The 25,488-nt window shown below is 40.7% G+C and overlaps 1 protein-coding gene across 3 annotated transcripts; it reads left to right on the top strand.

Moving 5' to 3' along the window:
* Positions 1-209: 209 nt before the first annotated feature.
* Positions 210-24,924, top strand: zranb1b (zinc finger, RAN-binding domain containing 1b). Of its 3 annotated transcripts, none has more exons than XM_084947788.1 (10): positions 210-632; positions 1,701-2,789; positions 10,170-10,357; positions 14,487-14,640; positions 15,436-15,507; positions 16,263-16,461; positions 17,528-17,648; positions 18,048-18,177; positions 21,839-22,068; positions 23,078-24,924. In XM_084947788.1, the coding sequence occupies exons 2-10, from the start codon at positions 1,793-1,795 to the stop codon at positions 23,297-23,299; spliced, it is 2,313 nt and encodes a 770-aa protein (XP_084803914.1). In that variant the 5' UTR covers positions 210-632; positions 1,701-1,792; the 3' UTR covers positions 23,300-24,924. The 3 variants fall into 3 exon arrangements, with proteins under 3 accessions (XP_084803914.1, XP_084803913.1, XP_084803915.1); XM_084947787.1 differs by having other exon boundaries at positions 210-784; XM_084947789.1 differs by lacking the exon at positions 210-632 and adding an exon at positions 1,059-1,159.
* The last annotated feature ends 564 nt before the right edge of the window (positions 24,925-25,488 follow it).

The following is a 25,488-nucleotide window of genomic DNA, read 5'->3' as shown; positions in this document are numbered from 1 at the left end:
CACATTTTACTCTGACTAACTAAGCCTAGCGACTAAAAGAACGGGCGCTCTAATGGCTCTTTTCGTTATTTCTGTGATATTCGAGTCTGTTTTGCTTTGACTGAGCCTTTTAACAATTGGAATGACAGACGTAGAATGTGATTGGTCCGTGTCAAGGGATACACATGTGTCAACCAATCGGCTTGCTCAGCAGATTCGGGTGGTAAATCCTGATCCTGCCTCTGACTGTAACACGGCCCAGAGCTCTCTGCTCTCCCTCGTAGTGTATTTTTAAGCCCTGCCTCGGTTGCTTCCCTTCCCTGTGCCGCCATTAAAGTCCGTCCGCTTGGTGTTTGTGGAAAACGGGAAAATGATTTAAAAACTCAGAAGAGACAGGCCGAGGGACGGGACCTGGGGAGGGGGGAGGGAGGGTTCTTGCTACGCGGTATGTGTGGACTGTCAACTGCCAAGTAAACGGCGCCCCCAAAAGAAGTAAATATGCGGCTAGTTTCGTCCAAGTGAGAGGAGCCTGAGTTCGGATTGGAGTTGGTTTCTCCGACCGGGGGTGGGGTGGGGGGAGAAACTCCATTGGTTTTGGCTGCACCGGGCGTGGGGAGGGGGGACCGAGGAGTGTAAACACAGCAAAGCAAAAGGTGAGGGTTACAGCATTAAGACACCTTCTCGTAGAGTTGATAAGGGCCTCTCAGACGGTTACGAGCAAAACATAATCCCGTAACGTTAGCGAGCCGCAGCCAGCTAGCTTGGCCATAAATCCTGGATGGCAACCGAGCGGTTGTTATGGAAGGTAAGTGACAGCTAGCTGGTTCCGTTAAGACACGACACAGCCGTACAGTGTCATTTGTTAGTTTACCACTACTGGCTGTAAATCACACTAGTCAAATGCTTATTTAAATAAACTCAAGTATATTATAGCGGAGTATCTTGACAGTTTTGCTAGTTGCTTGTGAGTACCAAAGCTACTTGACACAGTTGTTTTGAGAACATGCAGCTCACAAAAAATTGTTGAATTTCTCACTGTGTGTTGGTAAACTTGGGAGGCGTGGCGTAAACAGTAACGAGACTACAGAGCTGCCCTGTCGGAGCCAGCCTTATCTTTTATTTTGGCGTGGAAATAGTGTTCAGAATACAGCGTGGGACACATACAGTTGGATCATTTAAGGTCTTAATTAGCTTTACGGCGAATTTGCTTTCAGTGCATAAGTCTCTTAACCAGTCACGCGCCTCCCTGCTGGTCGTCAGGTTTCATCTGTCCTTGTCTCTTATTACCTTGCCTGGTTGTTGTAGGGCGCATGTGCCTGGTGTATATAACTTAACTGTATGTGTTTATAGTCAGTGTCAAGGTTTACGAGCAGTGTTGCACTCTAGGCTGCAGTTTTGCCCTTGCACTTTGTTTTTGTGGGTCTCTAAACAATAGTTTGGTTATTACTACAAATTAATACCAGATCAAGAGTGGGCATATCTGTTTATTAAAATTTTGTTTGACAGTCAATAATTTGAATACACAGGGGGCTGTAAATAAGTAGGCTTTGTTTGGGACATTTGGCAGTGTACTTTGCTCATTTAAACCGAGAAACAAGCTAATTTTTAATCCCTTTACCTTCATGAAGTGTTTGCCTTTGATTAATAAGATACTGTGGTTTGTCTTTTTTATTATTTATTTAACATATCTGTTTGGTTTTTTTTCCCCCTTTAAACCTTAGTGTGCTGCTTGCTGTGTGATCTCCTTGAGAGTGGATCTGCCAAGCTGAGTCCCTCTGAACGGCAGGAAGCCTCCCTTAGCGGCGGTGCGACGATGACCGAGCTGGTTGCCAAGTGGGCCTGTGAATACTGCACATACGAGAACTGGCCGTCAGCCATCAAGTGCACCATGTGCCGCGCTCAGAGGCCCAGCGGGGGTGCCATCATTACTGAGGAGCCCTTCAAGTGCAGCCCTGCCCTGGATGCCAGTGTGCATCAGTGGGACCCTGCAGACCTCAGCAACAGTCCATCTCAGGGGGGATCTAGCTTACTTATTTGTCCAGACTCCAGCGCCCGACCCCGCATTCGCATTGCTGACGTACCTGAGCCTAGTAGTAAGTGGTCGTGCCACATGTGCACCTATCTGAACTGGCCTCGAGCTATCCGGTGTACTCAGTGCCTGTGCCAGAGGCAGCAGGCTCAACAACAACAACAACAACAACAACAACACCAACAACAGCATGGGCAGCATGCAGCCCATCAAGGACATCATACCCAGCAGCCACGCAGCCCCACAGAAACACCCCAGACCTCAGGCTCTGGATGTCGCCCCTCTCCCCCAACCACCACTACAGACACTTGTGAGGAATATAATGACCGTAACAGGCTCAACACTCATACACAGCACTGGACCTGCACTGCCTGCACTTATGAAAATTGGGCCAAGGCTCTCAAGTGTGTTGTGTGCGATCACCCCAGACCCAATAGTCTGCTGGCTGAGCCCATCGAACTGGCATCGGAACCTGAGAGTCAACAATCATCCTCAAAACTTGACCAGGACAGGGACAACAGGAGGGCTGTTGTTGGCCACATGGTTAGTCAAGGAGTAGGAGGTGTGGTGGGCGGTGTAGGGAGTTGTAGCAGCAGCCAGAGGAGGTCCCCGCCAACGTTAAAGCGGGAGTCAGAGGTGAACATGGACTTTCAGAGGATTGAACTGGCATCAGGCGCTGGGATTGGGAGCAAAGAAGATCTTGAGGTGGATTTCAAAAAACTCAAGCAGATTAAGAACAGGATGAGACGGAGTGATTGGCTGTTCCTCAATGCTTGTGTTGGTGAGTTTTTAAGGATGGATGACTTCACTGAAGTATGTTTGACTTGTATTTTGCTTATGTTATGAGATGGGCAGTGAGTCAAGTGAATAATATAAGGCAAGCTAACACCGTGAAATGACATTTTTCCCAAATTTGTGTGAATGATTCACAGTATGTCACTTAACAACCTGCAAGGCAACTATTTACTAAGCAGTTTATAGAACTGTATCTAGATTATCTTGAATGTAATCTTAACATTGCAGACACACTATGTATGCTTGGAAGTCCTCTGCATTCAGCTAGTAAAAAATTCACTATAAAGACAGCAAGTGTCCTGCCACCCACACTGTACACTGGCGAATGCAGAGTGGGAGGAAGGATGCGCATTGTAGGAACAACTAGTTTTTGCTTTTTTTCCCTCTCTCACACCACTGTCTTACTCTTTCTCTTGCCTTTTTCATGGATGAGTAGCGTTTGTTCTGTATGCCCACTCAACCTCCCGCCTGTTTTCCTTATCTGTCCCTCTGACAGTTGATTATTCTGTGTTATATATACTGTGTTATATATGCACAAATTTGACAGTCATCCCTGCATTTGGTATCCCAATGAAGTCCTTTTAGTGATTAAAAATCATGCCTTTTTATCCTGCTACATTCCTCAAAACCTGTAAGAGCAACATCACTGCAGATAGTTTGTTTCTGGCTCTGCTCTGGGTCTCTTGCTGCATGTCAGATGTTGAATTCCCTCATGTCTGTGTCGCTTGTTCCCGTGGGACAAAGTCTCATCTGGTCAAAAATTTCTCTTGCAAGTAGGCATGATTTTGTTTAGGCTTATTCAAGTGTTAACATTCCTTATCTGATTGGAAATGTCTCCTAATTCATTCCTCTTCTGTTAAAGGAAAATAAATCAAAGACATCTCTTTAAATTCACTCCCTATTTGGCAGGTTCACTAGACATACTTCGGAAAGTTTTATATCAATATCTGCCTCATGCTATCTGTTCTGATCTGAGGAATAATGTCTGTGTTTATCAGCACAGACATTATTCTGTGTCTTAGAACTGCTGCTCATGTGGAACCACACACGCATTTTGTTTGTTTTGTCGTTGATGTTAAGGTGCTCAAATGCTGCACTATTGTTAATAAGAGAAAGTAAATAACAAAAAGTGTCAATAATCCTCCAATTTAAAAGTATCTGGTATACTTTTAAGTATAAAATGATGCTTTACAAAGCTTTACAAATTAATACAACGTTTGTCACTTCAGTCAGCATTGACACATCAAACCTGCTTTGGATAACCTTTATTAGTTTGGGCTATGTTCAGCATGAGTTCTACAGATACATGCTATAAAGACGGCTGCAGCTTCTGGGTCTGAAACGTGAAGCCTCTGCAGATGTGCCAATGTGCCTTAAACCTGAGAACCTTTTCATACCCAGCAGGGCCACTTCTGTTTGTTGTCAAAAAAGTCCACTTGTATAGAAGTCTACTGGAAAACTGCCCTCAGCCCACTTTGTGATCTCGAGCATTTTCTTGATGACTTTTTGGTTAAGTCACTAGATTGAAGAAATTTTGAATAAAACATGAAGCTCAGTTTGTAAATTATGGTACTTATTAGACACAGAAATGAGGATCATCCAGGGTTATCCCTATTGGTTAATGATTTGTTAATCTTAAATTGTTAGCCCATTACTCTACAGTGTCCTCACTGTCAGAACCACTCCTTGCTTGTCAGCTTTAATTAGAAAACATTTGAAAAAAAGATGGCAATGGTGAAAACGCCCAGCTTGAGACTTGAGACATAACAGGTCTTCACTAACAAATGGGAGACGTCACGGTGGTTATGTGGTTCTACATCAGGCCTGGTCACGGGTTCTGATCCTGCATGAAGCCAGACTAAAGCGTTAAATATGAAATAACACGTCATGCAAGAGTAATAGAAATCACATGTTTTTAAGGCTGCATGTTTTGACAAACAACATCTGTTGTGCTGCCAAAAATGTTCGTGAGCTGAAGTTCATAGACATACACCGATCAGCATGAAAACAATAAAATCACCTGCATAATAATATGTAGGAATCCCTGGTGCTCTCAAAGTAACTCTGTTTTGAACATGGACTCCTCCTTGGGGTGTCTTTTGGCATCTGGTACCAGAATGCTCACAGCACATCCTTTGGGTGCAGTGCATAATAGGGTGTGTCCCGAGCAACATTGAAGTAATTACTTATAATGTTTTGAAAAACCTAAAGCATTTTCTTACTTAATTACTCCCTGCAGAAAGGTAATTTATTACATTACTTGATATGTTCTGCAGTACTCTACAACATGACCTGAGATTTTTTGTCATATAATTCGAATGTACAGTCCCACACATTGACACAAATCCCAGTCCTAAAGAGGATCTTTCTTTTAGTGTTTTATGAAAAACAGCCCAAAGAGCACTTCACAAATGTGTTGTGGCCACAGAGAGTCTACTGTCGCACCAGGTATGGGTACAAGCCCGTCTGCTCATCATAGCTTTTATTATTTGTTCAAGCTTTGGCTAATAGGCTGGGGTCAGCATGCACTCTGGATCCAGGGTTCTTCACTGCTAGCTTCATATGACCATGCTGTCTTTGGTGATGCTTACAAAGAGACACAAAGTTGTATTAGCAGTAGTGGATAGTTGTTTCTGCCACTTTACAGTAACATTCTTGTCCTTTCATGCATTAAAAATGAAAGTAATCTGAGCTCTTCAAAGTCTGTAGACCGTTTTCCTACAGAAGCCAGTTTGAATAGTTTATATAATACAAGTAACAGCATAATTGTTGATTAGGGACTAATGTAATTATTGAAATTAGTACATAAATGCATTATATTATTACAGAAAAATATAATGTGATTACAGTGATGTCCTCTGTGAATTGGGATGGTTCTGCTGGACTCTGCTTGCTGATGCTCAGTCACATAAGGGTGATGAGTTCAAGTCAGTGCTGTGAAGTTTGCCATGGTCCTCAAGACACACCTGCACATTGTATTTTAAATAGATTGTTAATGTTATTCACTTCAGATTGTCACTGTCAGTAGTTTTAATGTTATGGTAGAATAGTGGATGTGCCAAACAGCCTCTCACAAAATCAAACCTGTGATGAAGTGCTGGGGGCAAAGAAGTTAAAATTTCACTCCTATAGTTTTGAAACTGTGGTCACGGTTTCCCAATACCTGAAGTTGTTTCCTGAGGAGCCTGATGCACTAAAATTAGCACGATCCGTGTAAAATAAGTCAAAAATAGAAAATGCCTGTGGCTGTAGAACTTACCGTCACTCTTACAGTGTGCATGACCCATGATCCTTAAACTGAACAAATGTGTGGCATTTGTGTTGGTAAATAAACAAAATACTTAGTATTATGTCATTAAATACCCGGAGGTTTTACTAGAGAACCACGCTAATATGGGCAGGATGTGGTTTGGCATCATCTTCCTAAAATAAGCAAGGCCTTTCCTGAGAAAGGTGTAGTCTGGTGTAATTTTGAATTACCGGCACATTTACGGTTGTGGAAAATACTCATGCAGTGTGCGTTGATGTGCCCCCATAACATGCTGACATTTAAACTTTTGCTTACTCTCTCTCCTCTTTGACCTGAACTTATTTTCTTGTGTTGCTGGCATCAAATTCAAAATAACCATACATTTTCAGAATACTGTTCCTCAGATTTACCATTTGATATATTGTGGTTTTTTTTGTTTTGTTTTTTTTAAATTATCAGTTAAATAGGATCCAAATGATTTTACAAACCATCACATTCTGTTTTATTTACATTTACACATTGCAAATTTCTTTATTTTAGTAAAAAAGGGGAGTGCTCATACAGCATAAAGGCTTGGATCCTCCTACTTTAGGAATGTGAAAGGAAACAGGTGCATAGTCAACGGAAGCCAATGTGAACACAAGAGGAATGTGCAAACATCAAACAAAATCATGTCCTCCTTTCCCGGTTGAAGGATAAAAGTAATAATGCAGTAATATTTCTACACATTTATACATTGTTGCTATATATATACTTATATAGTTTATGATATAGTTCAATCGGAACATTAATTTAATTCAGTCTTTACTGAAGTCTCATTGTCAGATATGGACAATATCTATCTGTATGGACAGATTTTCCACAGTAAGGGTCCATCTGTAATGTCTCTATCTAGATGCAGTTGTAATGATGGATTGTTTTTAGTTCCCTTAAGACCATGAATATTAATAATTTTATGGTATTTTCTTATGTAATATTTACTCCAAGCTGGCATTAAATATATGAAAAACAACAGAAGTGTATGCAATGAAACTGTGTTTCTTAATGCCTGTTTTTCCACAGTAGTGTTGAATGATCAGAATCAGAATACTTTATTAATCCCGAAGGAAATGCTAACATTTGTTACGATGCAGCATATCACAATGTTTATAAGTCATATTGTTATATTATAAAATGCTAAAACAATGCCAACTTCATTGTTTTGGTTAGGTGTGATATACTTAGAGATTGTCTTGCTAGCCTTTCAGACAAAAAGCAGACTGTTGTGTCAATACCAGCAGGATGCTCAATATAATGTCAGACTACTACAAACCTCATTCAGGGCCATCATTTTGATATGTGATTGCAGGGAAAAAGCCAACATGTTACTATTACACCAACAGTAACAAAACAATACACTAAGAAATGCCACTTAGCCAACCCACACAGTACAGAGGAATTTATTACTATAAAATGTGTTTGTAAATTCAGTTGTGCTTTATTAATTTGTTTTTCTTTTACTTTTACGTACTTTTTTCAGCAGTGCTCCTGTTAAATAAAGATATGTAATATGTCCAATCCAGGTGTCCTTGAACAGGAAGGTATGCTGACAGAATATTTACTTCTTCTGTTTTTCTCTCTGAAGCGGCTGTTTAAACAGGAAACTGTACCAATCACAAATAGACTTTGAATCACCCACATCCATCTGTTGATTCTCCTATGATGGAGGCGCCCGCTATCGCCATTATTGAAATGTGCGTCCTTTGTAGGAGAAATAGACAAGACAAGAATCACTTAGCCTGATCCATTCTGTCTAATTAGTCTGTCTTTAAGTGTATGTCTGTTTGAATATTGGAGCCTTTTGTGTTCACCAAAGGATCTGTGAGTACTGACTGCAGGGCTACAGGCACACCCACGCTAATGGAGTGTTTTTTGGAAAGTGGTTTTGTGATCCTTCTATCACGCTGCGCTGCTATTGTGTAGTTTCTCTCCTCATCCCTCACCGCGCTAGCCAGCTCCACATGGCACAGCAAGTCCTTCTACCCACTCCATGTCTCTCTCGCTCTCACTCACATGCAGATTATGCAGCTGAGCATTGTGTGTGGTCCTTTGACGCGAGAACAAAAGCGCAACAGTGTTTTAAGCTATCAAATGTACGAGAGACTACCACATGAGCATTTACTGTATACGCTAGAAATGGGAAGAGGATATTTCTGTGGCTGCTATCATATTTGAAAGAAATTTACACTTTGATTTTGTTTTCATTACTCATAAAAACACATTTAGCTCAATGTTTTACTCTGCTTAAACTACTAATAGGTTATTTTGTCTCACTGTGGTTGATCACAGAACTAGAGGCTTGCACAAGAGTTATTATAGCTTTGTATTTTCTATCAGTTTTTACCCCTCAGCTGCAAAAGGTTGATGGGGTATTGTCATCACCCTGCAGGGCAAGCGTACAGGTGGCGTGGACACCCAAGTTTGTGAATGCGATAACTCGAGAACGAGACCACGTAGAATTTTGAAATTGATACCATAGGTGCATCTACTAGGAGGCTGAGGGATACCAGTACTTTCTTTGTTTTTTTTGTAGGGTTAACTTTTTGTTTTCAGTTCCCTTACGGTATTGGTTTTTCTTATTTAAATGTAGCATTTATTGTATAAGCGTTTTAATTATGTTTTTTATTAAGTGCAATGTCAGGATTAGTTTGATGATTATAATGCTGATATTAATTTGGCAAATTGTAAGATTTACGAAGTTCAGAAGAGTGCAATAATAAAATTCAATATTGCAAAAATCAAAATAACAAAGACTAAAGCTGAGCACATTTCCTGTTCCTGATTTTTTTTTATTTTTTTTTATTGTAGCTATTTTTTTATTTACACAATAATGTTTGAGTTAGTTTTAGTTTTTTGTTTATTTTCTAAAATAAAGCTTCTATATAAATGTTCTTCACACTCTAAGAGGTATTCGGGCAAGAAGCTCATCACACATTGGTTTGTTGCTGATGGTTGGCTGCTAACAGGTGAGCCTAGCTCTGGTTGCCTAGGTAACCCTTTAACATATTTACAGCCCTGTGATTTGTCAGTTAGTATCCTTCGCTCTCATTGGTAGCCACTTCAATCACTCACCTCTAAGTTCTCTGCTCGCCACATCGAGATGGATCGCTTCTCCTTTAATTTGAGCTTTTTCTTTAGTTTAAGTTAACTTCATTAACCTTCCCTAACAAAGGATGTGAAAACCAAATATTTCAATTTATTTATTTCATTCTGAGCAGAACGTGTTCATATAAGTCTCAGTCAACTTATATTAAAACATAAAGCTGACTATTAACAGTTCATGTCCGCAAATCACGTATGTGAGTTCATGGACAAAAATTTAAATTATACTATAACTCAATTTGCATAAAGTAAACATACAATTTTGCAGTGCTGCATTGCATATGCTAAAGTTAATATATTAAAAAAATCTGCTGGTTTTTTTCACAGAATGCAGTAGTGTCTCATTAGCTGGTAACTATTTGAGTTTGTTCTCTGGAAGTTGGTTGTTTCATTTACACTTTGCACCAGAAAAGAACAGACACACCAACAGCTGCTCAAACATATCCATCAACGCTTATGCTACAACATAAACATGAAGATTAAGGAGGTGAAAAAAACATAACTGAAAGATCACACTCTGCCCCCTGATGTCTTTTCCCCTTGACTTCAAAGTCAGCAAAGTCTCAAAGCTGTTACAGCTGCCACAGAGATAAAGCACATTTAGATCTCCAATATTTCATATATTTTAGTGAAGTGTAAACTGACCTCTGCGCAAGGTTGTCTTTTTATGTCTCTGCTGTGTTAAGACTTGGTGTGATCCGACTGCATTGGTCAGCACATCTGCTCATTTCCTATTTTTTCCACAGCCAAAAGTGGACTGATAAAGCATTTATTTTTCTCAGCAGAGCCTTTTCATTTTTATATTTTAAATGTCTTCATGAAAATGATTGCCAGTTAAATGCACAAAATTTGTGCTAATGTGGGGCAAAGCAGGAAAAGAAAAAAGCTCTTCACTTCAAAACTGTGTCCACAGTGATCACTTGTTAACATTGTTTATTGATGGGAGCTTTCTCCTTCCCCCTCTTTGTCTGAAAGGTGTTGTAGAAGGTGACCTGGCAGCTGTGGAAGCCTACAAGACATCGGGAGGTGACATCGCAAGACAGCTAACGTCCGACGAGGTGCGCCTATTAAACCGGCCCTCAGCATTCGATGATGGCTTCACGCTGGTTCACCTAGCCATCCGCTTCCAGAGACAGGACATGCTGGCAGTGTTGCTCACAGAGGTCAGTGCAGACTTGGTTCACTTTCAGAAATCACCTACCCTAAGGTATCAACTTTCTGAATTATGTTTGTAGATTATCAAAGCACTAGACCATATTAAATACGTGACTATATAGGTCATACTGTAGATGATTAATTACAAGACGCCTTGTCGGCTGGGGTCTTCATATTTAGCTTTTAAGTCCTTGTAGCAGAAATTGTGGTGCCCAGTTTGTGTCTGTTTTCATAGGGCTTCAGCTGCACAGAGTAAAGGATTTGGGGATCTTGCCTGAAGTCCTTCAAAACGCCAAGAGCATAGTTGGCTTAAGTTGGCATTTTAATTGTTTTTAACGCTCCGTTTCACTTCACTACAAAGGCACACTTTGTATATTATAACTTCTGTGTTCTTTGTAGGACGTACTCAACTGTAAATGATAGTCTGCAAAGCTTTGCATATAACCAACACACAACCATGGTGGTCTCTTTTGTCTGTACAAGTGTCCTCGAAGTGCTCTGCTTTCCTCTCACAGTCCAAAAATATACCTGTTAGACTCACTGGCGATTTTACAATTAGCTGCAGTTGTGAATGTGAGAGTGTGAATGGTTGTCTGTGTCTGTGTTAGCGCTGCTTACATGTACTGGTGACATGTTCAGGGTAGGGTTGCACAATTCTGGCCAAAATGGTTATCACAATTGTTTGGATCAATAATAAGATCACCGTTATCTACGGAATTATTTATTGATTTTAGCGACAAAATGTTTTATTTATAAATGACACTCCCCTACACTGCTCCTACTTTATTTCCGTTGCATTGTTTTGCTGCTTGATGATGGACAATTCATACTAGCAACCAGAGATGGGCAGTAACGCGTTACTTGTAACGCGTTACTGTAATCCGATTACTTTTTTTCAAGTAACGAGTAAAGTAAGGGATTACTATTGCAAAACGGTAATTAGATTACCGTTACTTTCCCGTAGGAACGCTGCGTTACTGCGTTACTAAAACCGTGATTTTTTTTGCAAGAATGTCTCATGACAGTGACGTAAGCGAGTGCGACGTTCGTGACAACAGCTGTGTGCAGATCAACAATGGATCATATATCGAGTGCGGGAGAGAGTATGAGCGTGCAGCGTTTAAAGCGTGGAAGTACTGACCTTATTTTGAGTTTGATTCCATAAAAAGTGACAAAAACATTAGCGTCGGTTGTGCGTGGGAAGAAAACTTCTTTTTACAGTGAAAAAAAACCCTAAACTTCCAAGCAAGCTCCGAGTGCGCTATGACGTAATGGGAAATTCACAGAGAAACTCGCGGATTCTTCCACTGACCGCTGCGGCACACCTGCACCAGGGTAAACCTCCGCCTACCCTGCTCCTGTTTTACAGGTGAAAATAGAGCAACAGGACCGCTAGTCTGTGACTTTATTTATTTTCTGCTGTGTTTTACAAATTCAAATTCAAATTTTATTTGTCACACACACACAACCATACACAGTATGACATGGGGGTGAAATGCTTGTAGCTGTACAATGCCCGACCATTAAATGACAGAAAAAAAGTTTTACAATATTTACAATTTACAGGTTACTACAAAATTTACAAATTAACTTAGGAATTTACAGTAAAGAATGTGCAAATAGCAGAAGAGATTATAAAGATTATAAAGATTATAAATTATAGGAATTATAGGATTATAGGAAATGTGTGGTGGTGCGTGTGGTGATGTGATGTGTGTGAGAGTCCAGTCTTATAGTGATGTGTGTGGGAGAGTCCAGTCCTACACCTGGTTCAGGGCCCGAATAGCCTGGGGGAAGAAGCTCCTCCTCATTCTCTCTGTTTTAGCCTTAAGGGAGCGGAAGCGCTTCCCAGACCTCAACAGTGAGAAGAGTCCATTTACTTGCATCTATTTGAAAGAGTGAGTGTAAACACACACAAAAAATATTTTATGTGCTGGAATGTGCAGAAAATAGGTTTAAATGTTAAACTAATTTATTCAAGTCAGAGAATGTTGCATATAATAAAATTTTTGCTTGATGCATAAAGTTAAAAGATTAAAACTAATAAAACAAGTTTTAAAAAGGGACTTTTCCATTTGATTACATTTTGTGATGGATTATGCAGAAAAAGTAGAATTGGCCTGACAGATCTATCACTTTATTACCTATTCAGGTTGTAAATCGTGTTTTTAAAAAGTAACTAAGTAACTAAGTAATTAATTACTTTTGAAAATAAGTGATCAGTAAAGTAACGGGATTACTTTTTTGGGTAAGTAATCAGTAATTAGTTACTGATTACTTTTTTTCAAGTAACTTGACCAACACTGCTAGCAACCATTTAATTATTTTTCTTGGCCTTCATGTATTGATTACACTGTAGTTAGTGGTGTGTTTTCAGGTGGTTGAATGGGTTAGTTGTGTTGGTTTGTCGTGCAGACGCAGCTCTACAGGACTCTTTGAATATGGTTCATTCTTGGTTAATACCACTCGCCCTAAATCTGAAATATTTTCAACCAACCAATGATGATCCACTTCTGGGAACAGGTTCTTCACCTTCTGCTGTGCCAGACACTTAATTTTTGTTTTGTAGTTTTGTCATTTTAATGTAGTGTTACTTGTCCAGGCTGCATCCATGAAACTTCACGCTGCATAATACAGGGAAAACCACTACGACTGGCACAGGCAGGCACGTCATCGAACTGTAATTTAGGGAGCGCTTGATCTGGTTTTTCTTTGTATTGTTGAAGCACACATTTTCAGTGTCGGCTGTTTGTGTTCATTTGTTTTGTGGGTAGCCAAAATCACAATCGTGATTGACATTCGATTTATTGTGCAGACCTAGTCCAGGGTGTACCCAGTCTCTCACTCAGGCTCAGCTGGGACAGACTCATACACCCCATGCCCCTAGCTGGAGATGCGATTAAGAAAATGCATGGATGGAAAGTAAAATTAGGCTCAATCTAAAAAAAAAAAAACTACTTTTAATTAGATAACACCTACACATGGATACTTTAAATAAATATTAAATAAGAAAAATACTATTGGTTGAGCTCTTCTACTCAACCTAGTAAATGTAGTTTTATTTCTGAATATGAGTATCTGCATGACCCCAAAATTGGATCAAGCTTCTTCTCCTACTCTCATTTAGTGAGATCAGCCAGGAGAAGTCCTAGGACCAGAGTGTTTTTAGAAAAGAGAGGGACTAAATTCAGCTGCACACTCCTGCTCCACAAACTGTATAATAATATGTTCCTCTGTCAGTAATTATTTAATAGCATTGGTATTGTATGTTCAGCATCCTGGTGTGTCTGTGCAGTGAGGCTCGCTGAGTTCATGTGTGTCTGCTTGAACTGTGCATGTGCTGATGTTGATTGCACCCCTCTTGCCTTCAGCACTGTGATCCCGGATTATCTGTACACACACCTCTTCACCCACACTCAGCCGCTGCCCCAGTTTCTTTTCCAAGAGGGTTAGTGAGTAACCACTGGATCATGTCCCTGAAACGCCCCAAAGCTGACACCTGCGTAAACTTGCTGTGTCCTGGAGGTGATTTAGATTTGATTAGTGATTAGTGAAACACAGTGAGCTAAGTCTTCTGCCTACAGACCCCAAAATGAATGACTTTCCCAAGTATTCAGACGGCGAATGTGGTAGAATTTGTTTAAATGGCATCTCCAGAAATTTGCTAGGTTTATTTAAAAGGAGAGATAAGTCGGATGCTTCACACAGTCATAATTTTACCGCTTTGCTCATAATCTCTCTCTTCATAGAAGGTTTTGGTTTTTCAGTCTAGGTAAGAATATAAAAATGGCCTACTGATCTCTTGAACTGACTTCTTTTCTTGTTCTTGGCCTCTCTACATTGACATAACGTATCAGACAAAAGGATTTGTTCAGAATAATCTCTCCAGATCTCTTTATCTTAACTCCATCAGATATTATCAAAGTCAAGTGACTTTCAGGGCGCTGAAGCTGTGACTGTTAAATTTTATTCTTCTTAGGCCTCGGTGGAGCAATGCATTCAGTTGGTTTTGCATTAGTTTGTGGTTTTATGGTTCTTTGTAGTTGCAGGAAATGCTCTTGCTTTTTTCTTATTCTGTGCATCCTGTACGCTTTATGTAGATTTAAATTCTCTCTCTATATGCTCTCCTCTCTGCAGGTATCCCAACAGGCAGCCAAGTGTATTCCAGCCATGGTTTGTCCTGAGCTAACAGAGCAGATCCGTCGTGAGGTAGCAGCCTCTCTTCACCAGCGCAAGGGAGACTTCACCTGCTATTTCCTCACCGATCTAGTGACATTCACCCTGCCTGCAGGTCAGCACCTCATTAGCAGACAAACAAGTAAATGCAGCCAGAAAAAAAACAGTTTACAAAATATCATAACATAAATTCCAGAAGCCTTTTAAAGTGTCTGTAGCTGAATAAACCCAGCCAAGCCATTCCGTCTGGCTTTCCGAGTGTGTATCAGAATGCTTGTTTTGTTTACTTCTGGCGTATAAGATTGCTTGTTGCTCGATCGCTGCGGGGACATAATGCCACGGTTGTCTGTTTCCAGCTGCCACAACATGGAGGCTACATTGTTTGTGTATTGTAATAGCAAACTGAAAATACCACGTACTGCCAACTATGCACCAGCCATGCTTGACTTTCATTCATAGCAAAGCCATATTTAGTGTTTTGCCAGTGTGTTTTGGTAAAATTTCAGGCATTCAGTGCTATTTCTGTTGAATTGTACTGTGTGGAACTGTTCAGTTTGAAGGTGGTAGCTAAGCTAAGGATTTTTGTTTTGCAGAGTGTTCAGGACATGCCGACCTTGGCTTCTGGCCACTATAGAAACCCATTCTGTTCAGTTCCACTAAGTCAATGCATTCATTTATTTTAGCTAAAGAATAAGCTACTGTGCTGAGCAGAGCTCAGGGCAGAGAGTGAAAGCCACGGGCTGTTGTGAAGAGAACAAAACATGGAGGCTTGAGTTGAAATGAGTCAGAGCAATTTTTCAGTCATTTTAGTAAAGTTTTACAGGTAGTTAAAACAAAGATGCACACATCTATCAGGGTAAAATGTAAATCAAACCAATACCTGCTCCTATTCCTCTTCTTTGTGTTTCAGACATTGAGGACTTGCCTCCAGCAGTTCAGGAAAAACTGTTTGATGAGGTGCTGGACCGAGACGTACAAAAAGGTGAAATATTTACTCTTTTCTGCTTTATGAACACATATCACATGCTGTCCTCAAGTATCCATGCACTTATTTTGAGCGTGTGAGAGAGAAACCAGATCCCCTGATGGTCTGGCTGCTTGGCACACAAGGGGAGTCCCCTCACAAACTGTATACTATAACAGGGAGGCAGCAGAGGGCTGGCTATGTTGTCTAACTGGTATTTTCTTGCTTGCAAACAGTTTTTTTTTTTTCTTCCTGTTTGTCAATCTGCCAAGCGCTCTCACTTCAGGATATGTACCAGTTGCCTTTGTCCTAATCAGCCTAATTGAGTTTTAGGAATTTCTTTGATCACTGCTGAATGATTGTACTTCCTTTCAGGTCACACATAAACGCTTATAAAAGCCATCACCTTTCTTCCTGAAGGTCCCTGCTCTTTTGTGTAGCCTTCTCTGTGGTTCACCGTCTCAGTGTGTGTCAAACATTGTATTAGGCCATACAGTATCTTTATTTCTGTCTTTATCTCTTTTTAGGTTTCCTGTCATAACCTGAGCCTTAGTAGTCATTTGGTTTTGTGGTTTACAAGCAGACATTGTTATGTCACTACTATTTTCACAGATGTGAGCAGGCATTAGCTAATACTGAAACACCATGACCACTGTACAACCACACTGTTGCACTTCCTTGTACAGCATGTTTCCTTATTATTATCGTTATTGCTTGAATTTTATTTTATTTCATTTTTGAAGAGATATCCTGCCGTCTCCCCTCTTGTTTAGAACTTGAAGAGGAGTCTCCCATCATCAACTGGTCCTTGGAGCTGGGGACTAGGTTAGACAGTCGACTTTATGCCCTGTGGAACCGCACAGCTGGGGACTGCCTCCTTGACTCTGTGCTGCAGGCTACGTGGGGCATCTATGACAAGGACTCAGTACTCCGCAAAACCCTCCATGACAGTCTGCACGACTGTTCTCACTGGTAAGGCGACGCCACGGGGACTGTGTAGTTCGAGCTGATTTGCATCTTGTTTTAAACCAATTCAAATTATGTTACATTGAATGACACAGTGCACCAAACATAAAATTTAGACAGGTGTTAACAGAAATTGGAGCTTGTATGTTGCTCTTTTTAATGACTAGTAGTTAGGAGACAACTTATATAGGCAAAAAAACTACATTTTTTAAAGTACTATAGTCTGAATAAACAGGGATATGTTTACTCTTTACTTATTGCCGACAGACATCCCTGTCTCGTCCAGTGTTTCCTTTTTTTTTTTTGCTTAGCTGACCTTTTTACACAGAAACATTTGTGGATCATGAAATGACTGAGCTCAAGTGCACCACTGAAGGAAAACAAAAGCTTGACTTTCAAAAGTGTCAAGTTACATTTTGTTTTCCTTCAGCATGTCTATGGAACATGTGGTTTAGAGGCCGGGGTCTACGAATCCAAAGTTTAGATTGGCAGCTTATAAAGAGATCAGAGACTTTGATCTGGAAATAAGAAACAAGGGCTTTTTTTTTTTTTAATTTTATGTCCTCAAAGATCTGTTATGACTCCTGCATCTTCTTAGTTTAATTGGAAAACCCCCCAAAACATTCTCTTCTTTAAACTTCCACATGACATTATTTAAGTTGCACCCTGAATCACGAGTGGCTCCAAAATGATTGCGATGTTCCAAAACATGCTCATAGGTGCAAGCGTTCAGGCAGATGAAAATTGAATGCAGGCTTCTGGTGTCAAACTCACATAAATTGTTTTGTACACGAAAGAGACAGGAAAAAAAAAAAGAAAACGCATTTTTGAGTGGAGGGGCACGGAGTCTGACTCCAAAGCCCAGCGTGACTCACGTCTATTTGTGAGAAACAGTGGGTTTTTTGGTGAGATAATTGCTGTTTAGATATAATGAGTAATGCCATCCAGCCCAAACCACAACAGACGTGGAGGAATGTAGTCAATTGCAAGCCCACGCCTTGCTGCACAGAGGTCAAATAATGTCACAGGCTAAACAGTTTGTGTGCGTGTGTATCTGTGTGTGTCTGTGCAGGTTTTACACCCGCTGGAAGGAGTGGGAGTCGTGGTATTCCCAAAGCTTTGGTCTGCACTTTTCCCTCCGAGAGGAACAGTGGCAGGAAGACTGGGCTTTCATACTGTCCCTTGCCAGCCAGGTATATGTACATGGAAGTAAACACACTCACACACAAACATGGAGGACAGGAGCTTGATGTGCTTAAAACGTGACACGCTAATAATGCATGAATTATGCAAGAAGTTTTACTGCTCTTGGTGCAGTATACTTAACCTGTAATGCCCTCTGAAAGTGCATCCTGTCTGTCATCAGCACTTCTCTGCTTCTCACTGCTCTTTGTGACCTCACTGACTAAGTATTTGGGTGGGCTGTTATTATATCTGGGTGTGAAAGCTCATTAAATTAGTGTTTTCCATGTTTTCACATTTAGAGTATCCTGGCTGCATTCAAGAACCCTCATTTTATCGCTTCCCTGAGTCCTAGAGCATTGTTTTGTATTTTTCTGACTTTGTGTGTGTGTGTTTTTTTTCTTTTGCAGCCAGGATCCAGCTTGGAACAGACCCACATTTTCGTTCTTGCACACATACTTCGTAGGCCTATCATCGTCTATGGAGTAAAGTACTACAAAAGTTTCCGTGGTGAAACACTCGGGTACACCCGTTTTCAAGGTGAGCAAGAAATAACGTTTTGGTCAAATATTGCTTGCTGTTGTGCTCAGCATCATTCCAGTGGACGTAGAACTAGACTTCCTTTGTGAAATAGTTCCAGCCTCTGTGTGTGTGTGTGTGTGTGTGTGTGTGTGTGTGTGTGTGTGTGTGTGTGTGTGTGTGTGTGTGTATAACTTTCATAGGTGACATAACTGCCCCTCTGATCCGTCAGTAATTATTGTTTACAACAGTTATTAGTCTAGTGTCTTTCATTTAATGGGTAATTTTGCTCCATGTTGCTCAAAATAACAAAAACAACATAAAATGCCAGGATGAGTCACAGGAGCACAGAGAATTCATATTGTGGTTGCAGACATCCAGATACAGCTGAACATATGAAAATCATCAACAGTCAAACAATCCTGAGAGCACCGAGAGCGGGGGCCACCTTTACAACTAGCAGTAAAAACAGTCTGGATTCAATTTGCCTGCTGAGTGATGCTGTACAGGGGATGATGAAAGTGCTATGTAAGGGCCAACTGCTTGTGGTAAAGCCTGCCTGATGGACCAGTGATTTACTGTTGCCAGGAGCCAATGTATACACACTCACACACACACACACTCACACAGAGGAAGGCGTGCTTATGGGCGCCTATAGAGAGGGGTGGGGTACCTCAATTAAAGTGGTGAACAAGTGAACCCAGTAAAACCACAGCGGTTACTAGGAGAGTAGCAACACACAGGCTCCTCAATAGTGGTGTCGGTTACAGAGCTGCCTTTGTGTGTTATGGAACTAAAGAAATATGAGACACTCTGTGTTGTCATCCTGCATTGTTTTGTTTTATAATCAGTCTAGTATTTGCAAGTCAGCATCGACTGTTGTGAGACATTTATTCAAGCATTTCTTTCAATCCAGGGTAACTTTGAGTGTTTTAATTTCTGCTGAGCTATTCTTTTACCCTGATGCATGTCAGCACACAGTGTTCTCATAACTATTTCTACATTTGTTTGTGAGGGTTAGTTAGTACCTACTCTAGATTATAATAGCTCGTGTAAAACATAAAGTCATGTATGTGAAAAAGACAGTTTTCACAGGGCCTTATGCAGTCCTGTGAGCAGCTGCTGCTTCCATAGGAGTTAACACGGTAAGTAGCTGCTTATTAAATGCACTTGGTTTACTGACCATCAGCAAGTGAGAGTACCTCTATAAAAGCACGTGTTCTAGCAGTTTGCTGGTCTGAAGCATTCAGGTATGTGTTCAGACAATTCCACAATCTTCCCAGAAGTGGTCAGATGATGCACCTCTCTCCTAAAAAGAAAGAGCTTGGGTTTACAGTGTTAGAGCTAAATAAACCACAAGACATATGGAACAATGTCATTTGGACGGCTGAGACCAAAGTGGAGATGTTTGTCTATAATGCACACAACCACATTTAAACACAAATGCCTCATATCAGCTGTCAAAGGTGGTGGTGGAGGGGTGTGCTGAGAATCTGAATGACCGTACACTAATCACCTCAACAGTGTGACACCAGTGTGTCTGCTGTGTTGAAACTACAATGTGCAGAGGGTAGACTGCAAAACGTGCATCTAAAGTCACTATAACATATCCTTACCGCGTTGTTGTGAAAAATATCAATTCATTACAAAAATCTGGATTTTAAAGAAGAGTCAACATCTAGAGCCAGACTTGCTAACAGTCAGCAGCAGTGCAAAGCTTTCTTTCATCATTAAAAAGCTTCTGGATTTACTAAAGAGGCACAGTGTCAGTTTTGTGACTGCAAGTTGTGGATACGGCTGTTTTTGCAGCTGACCTTCTGGCATATGTATTTGCAGGAGTTTCCCTTTGAAGAGGAAAATATCTCAGTCACTCGAGCATGATTTGCTAATGTTCATGGCATGCAGTTTTACTGCAAATTCCCCTAAATCTAACACCAAAAAAAGCCTGTTCTGGTTGTGATTGCTGCTTCTAGGAGTGTTTATTTATTTAGACTGAGAGGGGGAGATTTTATCAGAAGGAGTGCCTAATTGGAATTTTGGTTCGATGGCTCAAAACTGTGAGTACAGTGCCAACACTTTGGCTCTGTCCTAAAACTCTTCACTTGAGCATTTTAAGCTGAGCCCAACTTACTTTAATACTGGGATTTTCATGAAACAAAGCAGAAATGAATTAACTGAACTGTTTATTTTTCCTCAACAGTGTGAACACAGTGAACGACTTCTCTCTGCTATTTCTAGAACAAATAAAAGTGTGTCAGTGTCAGTGTATTCATTAACAGACAGACGGCTCATTAATAACTGTAAATAGTGTTTGTGTACGTACAGATCTCAGGTTTATATGGTGGATTAGTTCATAACAATGCAGCTCTTCTTTGAATAAATCCCGAGCTCCACCTGAGTCTCAGTCCTCAGGACCTCATGCACATTTTAATCCTCCTTCAACCTCCTCTTGTTGACCTAAATGGCATTTTCAGAGGGGAACGTGTAAAACCTGAGCGTACGCTGTATTTTGATTGGTAGGTTTGCATCAAGCTCTTCCTCAGCTTCCTCATTGGGTCTGCTCGTTTTTGAGACACTAATCTGCACCACTCGCCAAAGAAGGCTGATTATTCCCCTGTAATTGTGGCACCACAATAATCACTTAGTAAATGTGTGAAATTAAATGCATCATGTTTTATGTAGTGATTGTAAATCCTTCCCTCCCAGCTGACTCAAAGTAAAACAGACCTTACTAATGCCCTAGAATTATACAGAATACACTTTGATAAATTAGTTCATAATCTGGATTTAGAGATCAGACATAGAGAGTGCTTGCAAGGCTACACCTGGATGAGAAGCAGATTTTCTTCAGAGTCTAGCTGTGCATTTAACAGGTTATTGCTGAAAATACAAAACAGATTATGATATGAAATGGAAAATGCATGGTCAGACGGTCCATCGCAATGCTCCTTTCATAAAGGACAGCCCCAGTGTATCCTATCCTAAAGGAGGTAGTGAAAGTGTTGAAACGCCTTTGGAGAAGTCAAACAGCTCCTATTATGGTACTTCCAGTTTATGTAAATCGGTTAGGAACTTAACTGAGCAAAATGAACTACTGGAACATGCACAAGCTGTTGCAATGGACTAGTAAAAGACCATGCCAATCTCCAAGTGACTACAATGTTGTGGGTGGGATCTTTAGAGAGTTGTGCATGAACGAATGTCCACAAACTTCTATAAAATGAAACAATATCAGAAAGAAACGTGACCTAAAATTCCCCCACGATGATGTGAGAGATTGATAAAGTCGTAGGGGAAAATATTATGTCAAGTTATCGCCGTTACAAACCATTAAATCATGAGGTGTACTTAGTAGTTGTTTGGATCTTTTTTGTTTTCTATTTAAAGGAAGTACGTCATAATTCATCTTCTCCTTGAATCATAACACCAAAATTATTCAAAATATTCAAATTAAATATTTTAAGTTTGCTCACAAAAAAGTAGTAAACAGATGTGCATCCTTTTTTGTCAGCGTTTCAGACTCTGCTGCAGTAGTGTATAGTCTATTTTTTATATATTTGTACAGTTATATGTTGTTTTATTTGTACAGTATATATTTATGCAGTACCAAAAGATATAGTATAGTGAATTACTTTGGCACATTGTCAAGCCAAATCTCTTTGTGTCTTTTACGTCCCTCCAGGTGTGTATCTGCCTCTTTTGTGGGAGCAGAGCTTTTGCTGGAAGAGCCCCATCGCTCTGGGATACACGCGGGGCCACTTCTCAGCGCTGGTGGCCATGGAGAACGATGGCTTTGACAATCGCGGCGCAGGCGCCAACCTCAACACGGACGATGACGTGACAGTGACGTTCCTGCCTCTGGTCGACAGCGAGAGGAAGCTGCTTCACATTCACTTCCTCTCAGCGCAGGAAGTAAGGCACTCAACAGACGTGGTGTTTTTCTACTTTATTAAGTGGCTGCATTATGCTCATTTACAGGTACAGGAAAAGACTGTAAAGACAGATGTCGCCTGTATGCTTTCCATTTTTCTTTTTAGCTTTTCACCTGCTTTTAGAAACTACAAACTAAATTGCTTAGACTGTATTTAAAAGATGGATGTACCCATCATGATGTTACCCAATGATTTCTGGACTCCAGATTTTGGAGCCTCAGTGTGAGTGTTTTGGCCAACGCTGTTAGTTGGAGGAGCCAGAAATGGCCACAGTTAGACCAAAGGGTGGAGAGTTGTTATCAGCTGGTTAGTGTGGTGCTTCCATAAACTATATGTGTGCAACAAACACAAAGAGATTTGCTAATTAGTAACACTGAAGTTAAGTTTAGTTCTTTCTACAGCATAAAAAGTGGTATGAAAACACAGTGACCCACTTCCAGTGTTGTTTACTGGACTGGTGGCGGTGGTTCCTCTGAAATACAGCTTTGACGTAGCTGTGGGCAATGGTTAAATGATCAAAACTAACAGCAGCATAGCCACACAGCGTTTAACATTAAGGATTTAATTACTATTCCAGGGACGGTGCTGCCAATAATAAAGAAATTCACTCAGTCTGCAGTTCCTCTGGTGTCAGACGTGCAGAAAGGAAAAAGTATCTGAGGAGTTAGCAAACGCAGATCTAGCCAGTAAATAACAATGTCAGACTTGGAGCTGCCATTCTTTGTTTGTGGGTGTTAAAACTCTCCACTAGAGGCGTTATGCAAATGTGTTACATACAGAAAAGCCGTGGGGGAAGAACCTGTACTACAGACTAGCAGTTTCAGGAAGTTTAGCAGCAGGTAGATGTGGTCTGGACTGTGTCACTTTGTAAGCCTTGCTTCTCTTGTTCTGCTCTGAGTTACTGTTCAGAAGGAGTAAGCGGCGTTTGGGCCGTAGTGAGGTGACAGGGCTCCCTCTGATGGTCATGTCTGTCCCCTCCTGTCCTTCAGATGGGTAATGAAGAGCAACAGGAGAAGCTCCTGCGGGAGTGGTTGGACTGCTGCGTGACAGAGGGCGGCGTTTTGGTTGCGCTTCAGAAAAGCTCCCGCCGCCGCAACCACCCGCTCGTCACTCAGATGGTGGAGAAGTGGCTGGATGGCTACCGCCAGATCCGCCCCTGCGCCTCGCTGTCCGACGGCGAGGAGGAGGAAGACGACGACGACGACGAGTGACGAAGCTGAAGTGGAGGGAGGCTATCTGCTGGGGGCAGGACTCCTCCCCCATCCTCTCTCTTTTAGTTTTTCTTTGAGTTGGGGATTTTTGTTGTTGTTGTTGTTGTTGTAGTTGTAGTATTCCCCCCCCCCCCTTTTCCTGACACGGACAAACTGTGAAAAATCTTCAGGAGAGGGCAGGGAACCACGAGCCCCCACCCGACCTCCACCTGACAGAAGACACTACCGCTCTTCTGGCAAACACAGGCGCTCGGATGTATACATTAAACACTTTTCTCAGACCAGCCTGAGTCTAACGGAGAGAAAAAAGATTTACGAATGCAAATTTTTGATTTGAGTTTTAAATGTAAAGGAAGAAAAAAAATCTTTATCCATAGATGTAAATGCATGTGGTTGTAAAAAAACAAAAACAAAAAAAAAGACTAAGGAAATATACCAGCAGTGATTCAAATACTTTATATCCATTCAATATGGGCACTGGGAAAAAAAAAGAAGCACTCATCCAAGTTTTTTCCAGATAAGAGTTGGCTTGTTTGGCTTTTTGTTTTCAAACAGGCAGGGACAAAGCCAATAAAGCTTATTATCTCCAGAAGATTAATGAAAAAAACAAGAGATTCTGTAATCACAAATGACTTTAATCCTTAATACTAAGCACTGCACATTTATTAAAACATTTCTATATAAATACAGTATCATTGCTTGAATTGAGGTCACATATGAAGCTCTTGAAAAGGGAGATGTTCCCTTCACAAGTCAAATCTACACTCACTAAGTTTTAGCGCACTAACGTTCATGTTGGATCTCTTGGTTTACTTTTTCAGACTGATTGAAGTCGTGTGTGTGTGTGTTTTATCTTCTATGAATTTATTCTACATATTTATTGTTTGGAAACTTATTTGAGCTAATAAGAGCTTTCTGTATATTTTTATTTTCTCTCTTTTTTGCGGTTTTGTTAATGATTCAATCTTGATGAAGACACATTGCACAGAAACACTGTTGCCGCGAGGAAAGAACCAATCATAACCATCAATGAAAAAGTTTACTTGGGTTTCTTGCGTATGGTTTTTAGTACCTCATATGGATGCCTAAAACCTGGTGCTTTTATTTTTTTCTGGGCGGGTGAGTGTGGACATAACCCCACCCCCCACCCACTCTGATTCACGCTTGTCTAATTGCTGTCTTGTAGTTCCCGTTTGCCCCACCTTCCTTACAGCCTGTGTTGTGGAGGTCACCCTCATGGTACATGTGACATCGCTGCCTCTGTAAAGCCCGTTTGTTGTCATCATGTGAACCCACTTTTTTTGATTAGTGACAGATTTCACCACATAAAACCAAAGCTGACAGAAAAAGAAAAAAAAGTTGTTCCTTTCTCTCTCTTTTTGCTGTGAGTGTTTGCATCTTGTTTCCTCTCGCCATCGCACTCTGTAACCTCTGTGTTTCATTCAAGTCATACACGTTTTTGAGCATCACCTGTATGTTGCTTTGTATTTATGCAATAGTTGCAGTTGTGACTACGATGGTTTGTGGATTTAGGCGTGACTTCGCTAAACAGAGTGTAACACAAAGACATGGGCAAAAATAAGGAAAAAAAAAATAAAAGAACCTTTTTGAATGTCCAACTAAAACGCTTCCTGTCACTTCATTTATCAGCTAATGATGCCCTCAACATGTCCACGGGTTTAAGTGTGTCACTTTTTTGTACTGTTTTTTTTTTTGTTTTTGTTTTTTTTTAAATTGGACCTACTTTCTGAAGCTTTTTTATGTCATATGTGTTCAGGTTACAGCTCCCTCTAGTGGAACTAAAACCAGGTGAATTGAAGGTCCATCTTAAGTTATTGTAGTTTCAAATATAAAGTTTCCATTAATTTACAGAAAACAGTTAAAAGGTCAAACTCTGTGGTCAAATATGAAGGAGCACATAAGGTCTGGTGGATTAGATGTTTGACATCCCTTCATCAGAGGGTAGTGGCATGTGTAGCGTGGGGGGAGGCTAACCTGGGTACTATTACTGGATGCAAGCATCGACTGGGATTTGAACCCCTGCCCAATTATTTCAAAGACCGTAATGACATAACAGGAACTTAAGGAACAACTGGAGCAGATGTGGAAAGTCAAGTTCAACGTGATCCCAGAACCTTAGAAAGGCAGAACCCATTAAAGTCCCAGGACTCGGATCGAGGGCCCAAGCT

The sequence above is a fragment of the Perissodus microlepis genome, chromosome 13 (assembly GCF_051167445.1).
Source record: "Perissodus microlepis isolate ML-2025 ecotype Zambia chromosome 13, ASM5116744v1, whole genome shotgun sequence".
Taxonomy (NCBI): domain Eukaryota; kingdom Metazoa; phylum Chordata; class Actinopteri; order Cichliformes; family Cichlidae; genus Perissodus; species Perissodus microlepis.
The sequence above is the reverse complement of the archived record's forward strand: the minus strand, read 5'-3'. Positions and strand labels throughout refer to the sequence as shown.

Bases quoted from the DNA above. Each gene is read 5' to 3' on its own strand.
- zranb1b (XM_084947787.1), top strand. The intron at 15,508-16,262 runs GTGAAATATTTA...CCTCTTGTTTAG, and splicing joins GGACCGAGACGTACAAAAAG to AACTTGAAGAGGAGTCTCCC. The intron at 18,178-21,838 runs GTGAGCAAGAAA...ACGTCCCTCCAG, and splicing joins CGGGTACACCCGTTTTCAAG to GTGTGTATCTGCCTCTTTTG.